The 18,202-nt window shown below is 40.4% G+C and overlaps 3 protein-coding genes across 11 annotated transcripts in view; 2 read left to right on the top strand and 1 right to left on the bottom strand.

Moving 5' to 3' along the window:
- Window positions 1-3,668, bottom strand: part of USP37 (ubiquitin specific peptidase 37) — a 105,970-nt gene extending 102,302 nt beyond the window's left edge. For 3 of the 7 annotated variants that reach the window (XM_032278218.1, XM_032278224.1, XM_032278221.1), the window contains exon 1: window positions 3,300-3,621. The gene's annotated coding sequence lies outside the window, so the exon portion shown is untranslated. Of the gene's footprint in view, window positions 1-3,299 lie in introns of all 7 variants that reach the window. The other 4 variants (XM_032278220.1, XM_032278223.1, XM_032278219.1 and 1 more) reach the window with 3 other exon arrangements.
- Window positions 3,669-3,826: 158 nt separating this feature from the next.
- CNOT9 (CCR4-NOT transcription complex subunit 9) overlaps window positions 3,827-18,202 on the top strand; it is a 33,317-nt gene continuing 18,941 nt past the window's right edge. Inside the window, exon 1 of one of the 3 annotated variants that reach the window (XM_032278216.1) lies at window positions 3,827-4,258. In XM_032278216.1, the coding sequence (XP_032134107.1) occupies window positions 4,235-4,258 (24 nt within the window). In that variant the 5' untranslated portion in view covers window positions 3,827-4,234. The remainder of the gene's footprint in view (window positions 4,259-18,202) is intronic. The other 2 variants (XM_032278215.1, XM_032278217.1) reach the window with 2 other exon arrangements.
- Window positions 6,461-17,614, top strand: LOC116551539 (NTF2-related export protein 2-like). The gene is made up of 3 exons (XM_032277694.1): window positions 6,461-6,490; window positions 14,404-14,548; window positions 15,443-17,614. Exons 1-3 carry the CDS (start codon window positions 6,461-6,463, stop codon window positions 15,622-15,624), a joined length of 357 nt encoding a protein of 118 aa, XP_032133585.1. The 3' UTR covers window positions 15,625-17,614.

Here is an 18,202-nt window from a genome sequence, read left to right as displayed (position 1 = left end):
AAAAAAGGAAGCTCCTAGACTTCCCTACTTTTGTCCTTCTATGATCATTCAGGCAAGAAATCTTAGCATCAGCTTAACCTCACTCTCATTTACTCAAATCCCAGATTTTTCATAGCTACTACTCTAATTCAGAAACTCATCACTATGTCATCATCCCACCTAGTATTTATTATGCAACCCAATATTTATTATGCAACATTTACTAAGCACAGTGCTAAATGCCATACATGAATTATCAATTTTTTTTTTTTTTTGAGACAGAGTCTTGCTCTGTCACCCCAGGCTGGAGTGCAGTGGCACGATCTTGGCTCACTGCAACCTCCGCCTTGCGGGTTCAAGTGATTCTCCTGCCTCAGCCTCCAGAGTAGCTGAGATTACAGGTGTGTGCCACCGCACCTGGCTGATTTTTTAGACTATTAGTAGCGATGGGGTTTCACCTTGTTAGCCAGGACGGTCTCGATCTCCTGACCTCATGATCCGCCCACCTCGGCCTTCCAAAGGGCTGGGATTACAAAGGTGGGCCACCACGCCCAACCAGAATTTTGCTTTATTTATGGAAATCTCACCTTTACCAATCTTAAAGATTAACCTGTTGGGAAAATATACAAACCACTACTATGATTTTTGAAGGCTTTCTTTCCTTATAGAAGATCCATAAAACAAATGTACAAAGGAGATCAAATTAGTTTTGTTACTGAAAGTGGAAAGTTGACCTAAAGTCAATTCGAATAGTGTAGAATCTGAATGGTTTTATGACATAAGAATGGGTAAAAGTATCCAATGCTGGAAAACTCTTTGTTTTTTTCTCACATGTCCTCTAACTTTTCAGAATGAAAGTGCTTGTCATGAGATGACAAGAATATCAGAAAGCTTGTGCTTCCAAAGACATGTGGTTCTTATAGCAAGTTCCAGTTTATTTAACAAATTATTGAGAAATAAAAATGAAGTGGTCACTAGTTTATATTCTAACAGAAGACAGACTTTAAATAACTACTCATGCAAATATATAATTACAAGTTCTGGGCTGGGCTCGGTGGCTCACGCCTGTAATCCTAGCACTTTGGGAGGACGAGGAAGGTGGATTGGCCTGAGGCGATCCTGCAGTTTTCAACTTAAGTGATACCTCCTCAGAGAAGCCTCAGTTCGAAATCAGCATGGCCAACATGGTGAACCGTGTCTCTCCTAGAAATACAAAAATTAGCCAGGCATGTTGGCAGGTACCTGTAATCCCAGGTACTTGGAAGGCTGAGACAGGAGAATCACTTGAACCCAGGAGGCGGAGGTTGCAGTGAGCTGAGATCATGCTATTGTACTCCAGCCTGGGCAACAGAGCAAAAATCCTGTCTCAAAAAACAGTAATAATTACAAGTTCTGAAAAATAAATAAAGCAAGGTACAGGGAATGATGAAACAAGATTAAGACTAGGGAGAGAGGATAGAGAACATCAAGAAGGCTTCTCTGAGAATGTATCACTTAAGTTGAAAACTGCAGAAGGAGATGGCAATGGCGCTGGAACAATTCAGACAAGCAGCATGCTCAACGGCCTTGAATAGTACAATAACGATGTAACTAAGGAAATTAAAAGCAGTGTGGCTAAAGTTTAGTGAAAGAGAGGAGGAAGATGAAGTCAGTGAAGCAGTTAAGAACCAGGTTCTGCAGTCTTGTGAACCACAGTAAGGACACTGAATTTTATTCTAAATGTAATAAGCACTTAGCAGGGGGAAATCCACCAAAAGGCTTTAAGCAAAGAAATATGTTACTACTGAAAGGAGAAGTCATATGGTTTGGGTTTTGGGAGAAGAGTGACTAAGAGCAAGAATAGAAGGAAATAAGGTAACCAGACAGAAGACTATTGAAGCCAATAAGCTTATAACAACTGCAATAACAATTAATGCTTACTGGCCATTTACTCTGTGCCAAGTGCTTATCACGGTTATCTCATTTAATCCTTGCAACAATTCAATCAACTGAAAATTACTATTTCCATTTTACAGATGATAATACCAGAAGCCAAGGCAATCGAGTCCAGGTGAAAAAGGACTGTGGCTTAAACTAGAAAAGTGATAGAGAAAATGTACAGAAAAAGATGCAAGACACATATTGGAAGTAGAGTAGAAAGAACTTGGAGAGGGTAGAAACCAAGAATGCCTCCCAAATTTGTAGCCTGTGTAATATGCCACTTAATAAAATGGGACACTGAAGAAGAAAAAATTGGGTATGGAGAGAAAGATCAAGACTCTGGATTTGGTTGTGTTACACTGGAAACTCCTAAGAAAAAAATCAAGTTGAAATATCAAGCAGAGAGCTGGCTATTTAGATGTGGGGCTGAAAACAAAGGGAAGAGGCTGAAAATAACAATTTTTAAGTCATCAATATAGAGATAGAATTTAAAGCTTAGAGAGGAATATAAGAGTAAAAGAAAAGGACCTAGCACTGAACCCAAATACTCATTTTACTTTATCAAACATCTTTAAGACAAGTGATTACTTTTATGTTACTGGGTTTTTTGTTCTCCTTCCATTTTACCTTTCAGCAGAATGCAACACTACTGATGATTTCTTTCATCTCTTAAAAGACGAATCCTCCTCTATCAGTTATTAAACGTCAGGAATCCCTCGATGCTCCATCCTAGGTGCCTTTATTTTACAGCACTATACTCTTTTTAGGCTTTTTCATCCACATCCGTGGCTTCAATTATTATCAACATGGCAGATGACATATACACCCACACACACATTTACGTATCCAGCTCAGAACTCTCCTAAGAGCTCACCCACTATATCCAACTACCTACTTGACATTCCCTCTCAGATGTCTCTTCCTAAACTTGCCAGGAATTGCCACCTCAATAAAGGAATTTATACGGAGCTGAAATTTTGAGAGGACTACCCCAAAACCAATTTAAGACAACTCTCCAGGACACAGGACTTTGTCATCAATCATTTCCTTTACAGATCATGACTTAAAATAGTTATATCTAACAACCTGATCTGATAGCTAGAAATGGGCGCAAGGAAATGCACAACAAAAATACAACTCATGTTTTGCAGTGAGGACTGGTCAAGAGGAAGGTGAACACGGTCAAGAGGGTAAATGAGTATCATGTCCAAGGCCTGGTGGATGTGTGGCAACCAAAGTCACAGTCACCTGAAGAGACAGCAGGCCTTGTTAAGAGGCAAGTGGCTGACGACAACAGCCCCACAGGAAAGAGGCCAGGTTCGAGTTTCGGAGGGAGCGACTGGCAGTGGAGACCAAGTCAAAAGAGGGGAAAGCCGGGGCAGTGCACCCAAAGGGAGTACCTGTGAGGCTGAGGGTGCGTCGAGGGGTTGTGGGCGGCCTTAGTAGCAGCTGGGCGAACTCCTGAAGAGTGAACGCCGAGTGGGCGGATCGCACAGAGGGACGGGGCGCTAGAGAAAACGGCTCAATTGAGACGCTACCCCGACCCTCCTTACCTGCGCTGAGGGTCCGGAGCCCCCGGACAGACCTGCGGAAAGCACGGAACGGCGCAGAGCGAGAGGAGCAGGGGGTAATGAAAGTAGGGATACCAAACCCAAAGGAGGGAGGCCGCTACCCACCCCTAGTCAGAGAGAGCGGCTGATGGCGGGAACTATGACCACACGCAAACACGCACGCACGCACGCACACTTGACGCGACCACACAGGCGCGTGCGCGCCAGCGAAAACTCCGCCCCTCACACGCCCTTGCCCCGCCCCCCACGGCACCTAGCGCGGCCTAACCCGGTCAGCCCCGCCCCAGCCCTGACTGTAGTACGCACGCGCACTTTCCACTTCACCCAATTTCGACCCTCCCATCATTTCCCTCCTACTCTGCCCAGCCGGGCATGCGCAATTGTTGTCCTCGTGGGACGGTCCATCTTTTCCCGCCGTTCACTGGCCTCTGGAGAAGGGTCAGAGTTCACACCACTCTCTGGAAATACCTGCTCAAAGCCAGGAGTTGCGGGGACTAGTTGGTCGCGGACGTTTTTCCGGTCCTAAATCTTAAGGGGCAAAGGACATACTCTGGGACTGTTAACTAGGCCGAGGGCCAGGGGGCGGGAAGAGGATGTGTGGGTGGGGTCAGAGGTGATAGGTCAGAGGGCTGCGAAGGGGGCGGAGCGAGCTAGAGGCGGATGGCTGCTACGGCGGCTCATTATTTTCGGCGGCAGGGGTGCTGAAGCTGGGACGCGGGTCCGGCGCGTCCGGCTGCGAAAGGAGAGCGGCGGCCGCTCCCAACATGCACAGCCTGGCGACGGCTGCGGTGAGTGGCTGGGCCCCCAGGCCTGGAACCAGAACCCTTCCTCCGCCCCACTTTTCGGCCTTCTCTCCTAGTTCCCGGTGTCGGGCCCTAGTCCTATTTTTTTCTTCCCTCAACCTGCGAGGCCCGGGTTGGGTTCCCCTTCTCGGCACGCCTTGGTTATGGTGTAGCCGGCCCCTACGTCCTCGCCGGACGCCCCTCGCGGCCTCCCGCGCGACCCATCGCGTTCTTTTCGGGCGCCGGGGCCTGGTCCCGTGCCCATAGCAGAGCATTCATTGATTCATTGCGGTGACCAACAGTTTCAGGGCGCCAGTTGTGTTCTGGGCGCCGGCGTAGATGAGGGGAATTCCATGGTCAATCTGACGGTGCCCGTGCTCAGAACTCACCACATCGCAGTGGAAGGGAAATGGCCTCTAGTTCAAGGCTTTACTTATGGAAAACCTGAGGCCCGGAGAAGTGCATAATTTTTGCATCTGACTTAAGTTCTCTGCGTTTAAAACTTTCCTCGACACGTCTCGTTTTACCCGCGTGATCTTTTAACAAGAAAGACAGATCGTGTAATTCAGCTGTCTGAAGTAACCCTACAGCTTCTCTTGGCGTTGAGATAAAAGCTAGACTCCTTGCCATGGCCTACAAGGCCCTGTAGGATGTGGTCCTTAACCCACGTTTACAATCCCGTTTCTTGTCTGGCTCCTGAAGCTTCAGCTACACTGGCCACCTAACCCTCCACAACGCACTTTTCCTCTCCAAGAAACACTTTATGGTCTCTATGCCTGGAATGAATGTTTTTATCCCGCCTCCTTTACACACACAGCATGAGTGTAATTGGTACCTCTTCCTTGAACTCTCCGTAAACGTACTGTTTATCCAAATCCATCTTTCTTCGGGCCTCTGCCTAAATCTGTCCCAGAGTAGCCTTCCCTGACTACCCTCTTCAAATTAGTTCCACAGCCACTAACTTTAATAGAGCACCCTTTACAGCTCCAGATCCCTGTGTAGTTATTGTATTCGTTTATTTGTTGTCTGTCTCCTTGAGGGCAGGGACAGGGATCATGTGGGCCCTGTTGACATGGTTTCCCCAGTGTCTGAACAGTTCCTAGTACAAGGTAAAGACTCACTTTGCTGCATGAAAGAGCATCTAAGGGAAGGTGACCACTGGAAGAACATAACCATAATGGGGAAAGATCATTTGATTTGAGCACACATGCCTGAAGACCAATTCTGCTTTTTCTGTTTCACCAAAGGGAAATGATTTAAGGAAAGTAATGTACTGAAATTGTATTATCAGGCAAATTGACATAATTACTAAATAAAGCGCCAAAAAATTGCCATACCTTTTAAGTACAAAAAGTGAAAAATTAAGCCAAGTGTGACTAAGCTATAGAAAACTGCTTTTTGAGATTTGCTCTCCATCACCATTTCCAGTGCTGTTGGTATCTCTGCCTCCTGTCATACTGTCTCTAAGTGTTTGTAACTATTCAGTGTGGAAAGTTATCTTTTATACCTCAATTAGGAGATTATAATTTCCCTCGCTTTTTTGTTCCTTCTCCCAAATTATATATGTAATGTGAGGAAAAGTAAGTTGAAAGATAAGTTTGCTGCTGTTAGGGGAACAGCAGCCGAGGCAGGTGGATCACCTGAGGTCAGGAGTTTGAGACCAGCCTGGCCAACATGGTGAAACCCCATCTCTACTGAAAATACAAAAATTAGCTAGGCATGGTGACGGGCACCTATAATCTCAGCTACTCAGGAGGCTGAGGCAGGAGAATCACTGAAACCCAGGAGGTGGAAGTTGCAGTGAGCCGAAATTGTGCCATTGCACTCCAGCCTGAGTGACAAGAACAAGACTGTCTTCAAAAAATAAATAAATAACAAAATGCTCAGTAGCTGGCTAGATTCACTCACTGATAAGTGACTTGTTCCTAGACTTCAATTTTGGGAATTTAATTCCCAAATTATAGGCTCACACCTAAAATCCCAGCACTCTGGGAGGCCAAGGCAGAAAGATCACTTGAGGCCAGGAGTTCAAGACCAGCCTTGGCAACACTGTGGGAACCTGTCTCTACAAAAAAATTTTTTTAAATTTTCCAGGCTGCATTGAGCCATGATCGTGCTACTGCACTTCAGCCTAGGCAACATAGTGAGACCCTGTCTCAAAGAAAAAAAAAAAAAACTACAAATCTTTCATGCCATAGGTATTCGGTAATGGATGTTATGCTTGTGAAACAACCAGAGGTAAGCCTTTAGATGTGTTGTTTTGTTTTGTTTTGTTTTGTTTTTAATTTCCCACTGATTTCCACTGGCAATTCTAGCATCCCTAAACACTTGTCTTTCTGTCACTTTCCACCTAATCAGCAGCATCATTCATCATTTTACATATTTTATTGAAGCTGTCATAGACTCCCAGATGCCTTCCTCTGGCAAGTAGACAGAACACTGCATTCTAAAGGATCTAATTCACTGTCTCCTCCCGAGTCTCTTGATGAAGCTTTAGGCAAATTGCCTAACTTATCTTTGAGTATTCACTTCCATTTTTCAAGTTATTTTGAAACAATACATTCTGGCTCTTATAAAGTTATAAGGGTTAGTAAGCTAATTTAGTACTTCCAGCACTATTAGAAACTTCATTTTTTTGGAATACCATGCTGACACCCAAAGCCACATGTTGATATCCAGACTTGGGAAGATAATCCTTATTTCATTCTGAGTCCTTTTTTTATTTATTGGTAGGAAAACAAACAGCTGTTTTTTTTGGCCCTTAAACATAAAGTTACATTGGTAATTTGGCTCTTTTCTATTTAAGAAACCGTCAACGTCAACTTTTTAGTTTACTCAGAGAAGGAAATCATTTTCTTTACAATTTATAGATAAATGTCAATGTGTTTTATTTTAAATAACTTATAAATATCTTTATACTTTTCACATTATGTGTTAAGATCTTTCAAAAATAGAAGACCAACTTAAACTGTCGGTACCCTATGTTTGTGACACTTGGAGTTAACCATTGGTAACTCACTTTGGTAAATGTCTTATCTGTGTATTAAGCTTTCTTGGGGAAAAAAAGGGGTTACTTGAAATACATTTTCTTTCTTTTTTTTTTTTTTTTTGAGACAGTCTCACTCTGTCACCAGGCCAGAATGCAGTGGCTCGATCTCAGCTCACTGCAGCTTGCACCTCCAAAGTTCAAGTGATTCTCCTGCCTCAGCCTCCCAAGCAGCTGGGACTACCGGTGTGCTCCACCATGCCCAGCTAATTTTTGTGTTTTCAGTAGAGATGGGGTTTCACCATGTTGGCCAGGATGGTCTTGATGTCTTGACCTCGTGATCCACCCACCTCGGCCTCCCAAAATGCTGGGATTACAGGTGTAAGCCACTGTGCCTGGCCTGAAATACATTTTCTATACAAATCATTAAACAGAAAAGGAGGAAGAGTTCCCTTCTAAATATTGATAACATAAAATTTTTTTAACACACCCATTCAAATAACAGGACTGTTGACTTTATTTTTTTATTTTATTTTTTTGAGACAGCCCCCCCACCCACTCTGTTGCCCAGGGTGGAATGCAGTGGCACAATCTCAGCTCACTGCAACCTCCACCTTCCTGGTTCAAGTGATTCTCCCACCTCAGCCTCCTGAGTAGCTGAGATTACAGGCACACATTACCACACCCAGCTAATTTTTGTATTTTTAGTAGGGACGGGGTTTCACCATGTTGACTGTGGCTGGTCTTGAACTCCTGATCTCAAGTGATTCACCAGCCTTCCAAAGTCCTGGGATTACAGGTGTGAGCCACTGTTCCTGGTCAGGACTATTGACTTTAGGAGGTTATAATTAATAATCTACAGTAATGTACAATAGAGCATCTTTCTATTCTTGGAAGTGTTAAGGATGATAACTCATAATCTAAATCAGGCTTCTCATGATGATTCTGTATGTCCAGGTATGTAATTGAGCTCACTATGTATCTAAATCCAGCTGTTAATGAGTTCTGTGCTAAGGGAATATTAAATTTCAGAAAGTTCTGTTGAGTTCTTAAAAGTAATTTCTTTTTTTTTTTTTTTTTTTTTTTTGAGAGGGGGTTTTCCCCTTTTTTTCCCCAGGCTGGAGTGCAATGGCGCGATCTCGGCTCACCGCAACCTCCGCCTCCTGGGTTCAGGCAATTCTCCTGCCTCAGCCTCCTGGGTAGCTGGGATTACAGGCACGCGCCACCATGCCCAGCCAATTTTTTTTGTATTTTTAGTAGAGACGGGGTTTCACCATATTGACCAGGATGGTCTCGATCTCTTGACCTCGTGATCCACCCGCCTCGGCCTCCCAAAGTGCTGGGATTACAGGCTTGAGCCACCGCGCCCGGCCAAAAGTAATTTCTTCAACTTGGAGGAATATTTATGCTTTCTATCCTTTAGACCAGGTAGAACTAATCGATTCTAGAGAGAAGTAGAGTTTCGGTCTCATTCTGCTATACACTGGCTGTGTGACCTTGAGCATGTTAAACTTCTGTTAACCTGTTTCCTCTTAGAATTTTGAGAATAAAAAGATATAATCGGCAATGCCTGACACATGGTATGCTCAATAAATGTTACTGCCTATTAATAATTTCTAGAAAAGGCAGACCTAATCTGTTGGTAGCAGAAAACACCCATAATTGCCTAGGGCTGACTATAGGGTTTACTGAAAAGGGCATTAGAGAACTCTTGGGGGAAATGGAACTATATCTTGATTGTGGTAGTACTTGGGTGTATAAATTTGTCAAAAATCTATTGAAGCGTACACTTAAAATGGGTGTACTTTTATTGTATGCAAAATATACATCAAAGTTTGTTTATTTTTTATTTTTTTATTTTTTATTTTTTGTATTTTTAGTAGAGACGGGGTTTCACCATGTTGACCAGGATGGTCTCGATCTCTTGACCTCGTGATCCACCCGCCTCGGCCTCCCAAAGTGCTGGGATTATAGGCTTGAGCCACCGCGCCCGGCCTAAAGTTTATTTTTTTAAAAAAGAGCCTCTTCGATTAGAATGTCACAACTAAGAACTAAGTAATTTCTAAGATTTTAGAGTTGCCTGAGACTGGTAATTATTTCATATAGTTCCTTCACTTAAACAATGAGAAAATTGAGGCTTGGGAAGTTAAATGACTTATCCTAAGTCACACAATTCTAGAAAAGGCAAAACTGGATTTTGAAGCCACTTCAGGCTGCCAAGCCGGTGTGTTCCATTTATATACTCATGTAGTTTGCAAATTGAGATCTTTCCTATTATTCAATATGATAAACAGATTCTTAATCCTGGGTACATGGATGCATTGCAGGAACTCTGTGAACTCCCTAAAATTATGTGTAGGTTTTCGTGTTTTTGCAGTTGTGTATTTTTCTCAGGAAAAGATCCATAATTTTCAATTGATTCTGGGTTTTTTGTTTGTTTGTTTTGTTTTGTTGATATGGAATCTTGCTGTCTCACCAGGCTAGAGTGCAGTGGCACGATCTCGGCTCACTGCAATCTCCGCCTCCCAGGTTCAAGCGATTCTCCTGCCTCAGCCTCCCAAGTAGCTGGGACTACAGGCACACGCCACCATGCCCAGCCAATTTTTCTATTTTTAATAGAGACGGGTTTCACCATGTTGGTGTGGATGATCTTGATCTCTTGACCTTGTGATCTGCCTGCCTTGGCCTCCCAAAGTGCTGGGATTACAGGCGTGAGCCACCATGCCCGACCTCATTTGATTCTTAAAGGGTCTGGGCCTCAAAGAATGTTAACCTCTGCTCTCTTGGTTGATATCCTGCAATTATTGCTAATGCTTCAGATAAGGTAATCTCCAGTAGGGAAGTCATAGATGAATTTGCTTGCCTGTCAGTGAGCAATGTGTGCTACTAGATTGAGTTCTATATCTGCCACAGCCTTAGAAATGTATTAGTAAATTAAAAATTCAAAGAGTTATAGCATCTCAACTAGGAATCTTTAGAAGTGATTGTTACAGAGTGGCATGCGAAATAAATGTGCCTGTGGTCTGCCCATAGTTTCATTGGTTGTTAAATGAGGTTAATAACCACCTTGTTTTGATCGTTAAATGAAACCATGTTTTTAAAAAAAGAAAGTACAACAGAACTTTCTCTTCCCTCACCTGCTGTATCCATTCTTCTACTGCCCACCTCCTTTTAAAAAGATATAAATTACAGAGTCTTCTTCTTGTGAAAGATGTGCCTAAGTGACTCTTGGGATATAGAAGGCGAGTGAGATACATTTTGAGTTTTGGTGTTTTATTTAGGCATGATGTCCAAAATACTTTACCAATCATCTGGTAATATAAATTAATATATAACTCAAAATGTAAGAATATTTTCCCCTTTATCCTCCAAAACAATGAAATTCCTATATGTGTGTTACAAAATTACTTGTTACATATCTGTCTGTATGTGTGTGTGTTGGTTGTTCTCACTAAGTAAATTATGCCCCAACTGAGCCATAATGTGACATAGAGTACTATGTCAAACTATTTTACTGACTTCTCTGTTAAAATGATGTCTATTAAGTGCTTTGTAATTTCAGTAAGTAGAGAATTTCTCCTAACATCAGTGCTATTAACTATCGTCTAGGTCAAAGGATATAATTTATTAGAAAGTCTCATCTGTAGTGTGGGGGTGGTGGCTTACAAACGTGTGATTCCAGCACTTTGGGAGGCCGAGGCAGGCAGGTCACTTGAGGTCAGGATTTTGAGATCAGCCTGGCCAGCGTGGTGAGATCCCATCTGTACTAAAAATACAAAAATTAGCTGAGTATGGTGGTGCACGCCTGTAGTCCCAGCTACTTGGGAGGCTAAGGCAAGAGAATTGCTTGAACCTGGGAGGCGGAGGGTGCAGTGAGCTGAGATTACGCCACTGCACTCCAGCCTGAAAACAGAGCAAGACTCTGTCTCAAAAAAAACAAAAAGAACGAAAGAGAGGAGGATTCCTACCCTAAATTCTCTGGCACCAAACTGCCCACCTGTTGGCTAGAATGACAGCAGAACCTGTAACTCGAAGCTAGTGCTAGTGGGGGCCACATTACCACCCACCTGATGTAGTTCTAGCTCTCTTGGAATTAAAATCACATGGAGGCCGCAGCCCACACAGATAATTTCACAAATTGGAGTATTGCTAACAGCAGGTGTCTGTGGCTTTAGGAACTCATGTATGCATCAGGCATTGGCCTTTCAAAGTGCCCACACCACTGCAAGCAGTGTCATCTTCTCTGCTGGGATCAGGCCAGCTCCAGAAAGAGAATATGTGGGGAGGGAGATGGGGCCTGGTGTTCAGGAGCCATGGTATGCAAACTGGTGGTTACCAGGGCAAGATGGGGTACAAGGTGCTGACTGCAAGCCACACACTGGCTCTAGTAGGGGTGATGGTATTTACTGATGGTGGTATCTGATGGTAAGGCTTTGGGGAAGGCCGATTGGAATGGATACTGGTTAATCAGGATAGGTACATTACCAGACTAGTGTCTCTGAGGCCCCCTTTAGTTACTGGATTGTGGGGTTATCTAAGAGACTGGGCAGGGAACCTAATGCTAAAATTTTATCCTGTGTTTCTGCTGAGCATCTAAGGTGATGTAATAGTCTAAATAAACACATACCCTATCTTCAGGTAGGAATTACATTTCCAAAAATAGTTTTTAAGTTGAGGGCCTGTTTGTGTCTGCCTGGAAAGGGCAAGTGCCTGAACAACACTGCTTTTGCTATTGGGAAAGGAGGAAAAAGGCTACCATATTCCTATCATATGCTGTAAAAGCCTGTGATTGATGCGTTGAGGACCATCCCTGAAGGGAATTACAAAACAGCTTTTAGCAGATTACTGTAAGGCACTTAAAGAAAGCTTAAGCCGCATTGTATTTCTGTCTGTTTAGCAGAACACCTTGTGGTTCTGTCAGTCTAGTGAAGATATCAAGCTAAAAGCTTATAATCAAGCTTCCATTTTTAAAAGGCCATTATTCTGGCTGGGTAGAGTAAATTTGAATCCACCTTAAAGTCTGTTTTATGCTTAATTCAGTTTGTCAACAAAGGCAGTTATTTTTGTTCTTTGTCTTTACATCTGTACAATGGGTAGATCATCATTCTGTCACACTAAAGTCTATTGAGAAATTGTAAATACTGTGAGAAACTAATATAGTTCAAAAAAGTATGAGAATTTGCAACTTCATACCTTGTTAAATTGAGTGAGTTAATTCCTTTGAGCATTAGTGATCTCATCCAAAAGTGTAGATAGCTTTGTTTTGTTTTTTGTTTTGTTTTGTTTATTCCTCCTTGGGGGCAATTACCTAAGAATATACTGGGCATAGAGATGGAAATCACCACGAATTTGTTAGCAGTTTAGAGCTTAGAGTGGCAATTACTTTTCTAGTCTGCCCTCTTGTTTTCCAGATAAGGATAATTAATGAACTTAACCAGGGTCACAAAGGTGTTTGATGACCATAGAGAATTATAAAATACCCAAATTTGGGGGGAATAAATTGTGATTCTTTAGCATAATAATGAAAGCATCCTTTATTAAGTCTATGTATTTCCTACATGAGTAAGTAATGAGTGGTTCTCAAAGAGATGTAGTTAGAGAACATATTAAAGAATCGTTAAGAGGGAGAGCTTGTCCAGATTACAGGTTTTCTGCTCTGTTAAGGGGCATGTCAGAATCACTAGGGAGGGGCCAGTAATGGGAAGGTGTAATTTTTTTGTCTCTCAAAAACGATTACATGCATATGCTTTAAAAAGAAAAGAAAAGTTTATGCCAAAGGTTTTAGTATAAACAATAAAAAGTAAGTCTCCCTACAAATCCCCAAACTTAGAGTTAGCTATTGTTAACAGTTTTTTATGTGTCCTAGAAATGTTATATGTAAATATGTAAGAACTTTTTAATTTATATATATATGTGTATATTAATGGAAACATTTTATATGCTCTTCTTTTTATTGTTTTATTGTTTTTCCATAACAGTATATTCAGTATATAGAGAGCTTTTTCTTTTGCTTTTGTTTTTTGTTTGTTTGTTTTTGTTTTTGAGACGGAGTCTCGTTCTGTCTCCCAGGCTGGAGTGCAGTGATGTGATCTCGGCTCACTGCAGCCTCTGCCTTCCAAGTTCAAGTGATTCTCCTGCCTCAGCCTTCCGAGTAGCTGGGGCTACATGCGCGTACCACCATGCCCAGCTAATTTTTGTATTTTTAGTAGAGATGGTGTTTCACTATCTTGCCCAGAATAGTCTCAGTCTCCTGACCTCATGATCCACCTGCCTCGGCCTCCCAAAGTGCTGGGATTACAGGCGTGAGCCACCACACCTGGCCAGCCTTTAAACCCAAGTTACATTATAGAATTAAGCTAATAGTGTGTCATGTGACCTCAGAGTTTTAACTGTTGAATTTCTGCCTCATTTGGGCCTTAGCTTATTTGACTTATCAAAGTCTCTCCTTTAGCAAATACTCATGATTCTTTTGAACTAAGTACACTAATAGAGTAGTGCTATAGCTGAGCATGGTATGACATGCCTGTAGTTCCAGCTACTTGGGAGGCTGAGGCAAGAGGATTTCTTGAGCCCAAGAGTTTTGAGACCAGCCTGAGCAACAGAGCAAGACCCTGTCTCAATTTTTTTTAAAAAAAGCAGAGCAATATTCAAGAAAACATAGATACCTTCTCTGAAAAATGTGAGTAGTGAACTAATTCTAACACATGCAAACATTAAATGTTTCATATATGTATGGGCACTAGCATTAAAGGGTACAGGTAAGGCTTGATTGAAAACTGTTAATTCTCATAATTACAAAAGGAAGAGAAACTAAAACTGGCTTGGGGCTGCATGTGCTTGGAATTTGTGATCATTTCATTCATTTTAATACAGAAAGAAGAACTTAATTGGGTGCAAGGTTTTATTGTGTCTAAAGTGAAATATGAAAAAATATATTTTAGTGCTTAGTTTATAAAGAGTAGGGTAATATTTATTTAAGGCCAAGATTATAAGTCAGAGATTTTGTTCACATTAATTTCCAGTGGAGATGGAGCAAGGGGAGTGGAGATGAAAGTAGAACTACAAAAATGTTTATATACCATCTGTAATGTTTAAATCCATTTCTATAAAATGTTTACCTAGAACCAGAATTATTTCCCTTTTTAAAATTTATCATTCTTTTTAGGCACTAACCAGGCTGTATCTGGACAAGGCCACCTTAATATGGAATGGAAATGTTGTTTCAGGGCTGGATGCCCTAAATAATTTTTTTGACACATTGCCTTCTAGTGAGTTCCAGGTCAATATGTTAGATTGCCAACCAGTTCATGGTAAGATTATGATCTTTCAAGGTACTTCCTTTGTTTTTCTTTAGTAAGCACTGAGCTTTTACACAAAAAGCAGTGAGCAACTTTTAATGGTAGAACTATTTACTTACTTGAGCAATTTAAATATTATGAAAAATTTAAATGTCCAGTCACACTTTTGGTCTTCCTTCAGATTCTTTCCAATAGTAGGTTTTGATGGATTGTGTGATTATGGCTTATTAAAAGTTGTATGAAAAGTTGAGATTAAATGTGATTTTTGTAAATGGAGAAGAAAGATTATCTAATTTCTTGAAATGGTTACTTGCTTGCTGGGCCCTGAAATATCTCCAGAGTAAAATTATACCATATCTCTGATTAATGTGTTTCAGTATCTTACAATCTATTAATATTTCACAGAAATTTACTCTGTTATGTGAAAGGATAACTTTTGACAAGACAGTTTGATTCCAGATAGATTGATACAGTTTAATATAACCTCTAGGTGGGTTTCTAAGTGTCTTAAATTGTAGTTTTGGGTGACTTTTTTTCCTTTATAATTCCTGAAAAGAACAATAGTTTAAGAAGCAAAACACGAATAAGCTCTGTCAGAAACCTGAAATATTAATTAAGAAATATTAATATATATATGAAGCAAATGGTCCTATGCCAGATATAAGCTCTTTATTTTGAAACTTTAGAGAGAGCACCCCAAATTTTTCTGGACTGAAAATTTTAATATCTTTGAATGAGTATGTAGTTTTCTGGATTTGGGTATGCATGCTTAAGATTATGCTCAAGGGACAGAAAGTTTATGAAAAAAAGCTTAAGCGTTAGGCCATAAACCATGTATTTTAATCCTGAATATCTGCTTATTTCAAGATAGAAACTGACCTGTTCTCTTTTTTTATGTGGATAAAGAGCAAGCAACTCAGTCCCAGACTACAGTTCTTGTTGTGACCAGTGGAACTGTGAAGTTTGATGGAAACAAACAACATTACTTCAACCAGAACTTCCTGCTCACTGCACAGTCCACTCCCAACAATACTGTGTGGAAGATTGCAAGTGATTGCTTCCGTTTTCAAGATTGGGCTAGTAGTTAAAGGGGCAAACCTCCATTCTCATTTGGTCAATTAGTTCCAGCACCAGAAATTTATGTCAACTATTTTGATTGTAGAAGCACTATAATATGTGCTGAAACCAAATTTCTTTAATATTTTTTATTCCTGTCAGCACCTTTTCTACCAGATGCCAGTTTGGAACATTGCCCTTTAAGAGCTTTAAAGCTAGTTTTTTACATGCCTTATATACATTCCACTAACAGTAATACTAAACACATGATCTTGGTACTAACATACTCACTGTGAACCCAGCCTATTGCAAAAATAAAATCCTTTTATAATACTATCTATGGAATGTCAGCACAATATAACTCTCTGGGAAGAAGTGGAGTTTTCTGGTTATTAGGTTGATTTTGTAGTAAAACACATTGCCTGATTTCAGTTAACACTGGAAATGCCATTTTAATATATGGCTTTTTCAGATCAGTACAGTGAAAATAGTACAGATTTAGGTTTACATAACTACTATGACATATTAGAATTGCATATAGAGATGTTCAGTAGTCTTTCATTTTAAGCAATATTTTTTATTTTGGTGTGTTTTCTTAAGAAGTACATCAGCTAGAGAAGTGCAGAATATTCTCAATTGATAATCTGAGTATTGGGTACATTTGGTGGCTTAAAAGCAAAGTTTCCTGAAAAGATTTTTCTTGGCAGCTCGAGGTCTATACATTTAGGTAATGAGTGGTAGTAGAACTAATAGCTTTAACAGGGGTATAGGTAGGGAATGAGAAATAGAAATCCAAGGCTGAAGCCAAAAGTAAGGAGGGTGCCAAATGGTAAACTGTTGGTACTTGTTTTCTACCTCCTAAAAATGTAGCTTATGTTTAGGATTTAAATCACTAAGTTAGTAAGTATCCTTGCCAAATGGTCATGAGTGTCACTTTTCTTCTAAGACTAATTTAGATCTTTTCACTTCATCTCGTACTTATCACCAATGTATATCTCCATTTATTCAAGAACTTACGGGAGTAAAATAATAGCAATAAGTCTAACCTTTTAACAGGGTCTAACATGAGAGAGTTGGAGCCAAAGCCATTGCTATCTCTTGGTGACACCCTTAATTTTTAAGTCTTCCATGTGAACTTTAGGCTCAAAGTTTCTTACGTATCACACATCCCCCAAATAAATGATTCTTTCCCAGTGTTTTGTACCGTCAACTGCGTTATCTTTAGTTATTAAAAGAATTATTTAATTTTGTGATTTGTTCTTTCATATGACATTGGGTAAATAGATCTGTTTTCAAATATGTTCCTGCTATGTGGCTAAATCATTGTCTTTTTAGAAAGAAAATAGAGAATAGCAGATCTTCATGATAATCCTCAAAAGAACAAAATGCTTAACTTTATCTCTCAATTTCTAAAGGTAAAAAACCTAGATTCGGTTTTTACTTAAACATTAAATGTCTTTTCCATTTTTTAATATTGGTAAGCTAGATATGCCAGCTTTGTTTCTACATTGCAACCAAAAGCTGTTTCTTTTCATTTAATTGTGAAACCAGTAATTCATTTACTCTTGCCCAAAACTGTATACTGTATTTCTATTATACTAATAACATAGAATTATATGATAGTTGTATGGAACTCAAATTTACACCATGCTTTCTTGTAGTGATTGAAACTTACACATTTTATTCTACTCATAGTGAGCTTATTCTTATTTTAGATCGATTTTCTAAAACCACAGCTTTAGCAGCAACAATCAGAATGCCCAAATGCTGCCCTTTCCCTTACAGAGAACGATGTCAAGTAAAAGCTGCACATAACTAGCAATAACTAAATTGAACAGTGTGCATTGTTCATGATTATTGTGTGTTTTAAGACTTGTATATAAATTGCTTTTTCCAAACTCTGTATAACTTTTAAATGGCTGGAACTACTCTTATACGGACTAGACTGTATTTTTGACATGTTCTTATTTTTGTAACTTGAAAAAATAAAATTTTGCCTTATGACAGGTGTTGTCAAGCTTGTTTTAAGGTCTTTCAATTTTTGTTCTTAGGTTTCAGAATGGGTACTTTTTTCTTTGCAATATAAGGTTTTCCAAATTTAGGGAAAAAAATTACAGTAATGTATTAACAATGGTTGACAACTTGGATCTTTTTTTTGTTCCTTCTGTAACCTGCCATATCTTTCTCCTTTTCCTGCCAATTATTCACATTCCTGAGATCATCACTTGTTTGAGACACCTGTGAGGTTTTTGGTGAGAAGTTGGAAATCTTAACCTTGAGAAACTAGCTAAAATGCTATATTCAGTAGGCAGTGAAACCAAAATACAGTTGATTTCCAGAAAGAATGGTTCCATTAACTTTAATGCTACATTAAAAATACATCAACAGACTTTTTTGGAGGGGAATGAGAAGAAGCAATACCCAGCCAGGTGTGGTGGCTCACACCTGTAATCATAACAGTTTGTGAGGCCAAGGTGGGAGGATACTTGAGCCAAGGCGTTCGAGGCCAGCCTGGGCAAAATAGCAAGACCACTGTCTCTATAAAAATAAGTAAGTGGGTGGGGGGCTGGGCACGGTGGCTCACACTTGTAATCCCAGCACTTTGGGAGG

The sequence above is a fragment of the Sapajus apella genome, unplaced genomic scaffold, assembly GCF_009761245.1.
Source record: "Sapajus apella isolate SASKATOON/1434 unplaced genomic scaffold, GSC_monkey_1.0 scaffold10, whole genome shotgun sequence".
Lineage (NCBI taxonomy): Eukaryota > Metazoa > Chordata > Mammalia > Primates > Cebidae > Sapajus > Sapajus apella.
The sequence above is the reverse complement of the archived record's forward strand: the minus strand, read 5'-3'. Positions and strand labels throughout refer to the sequence as shown.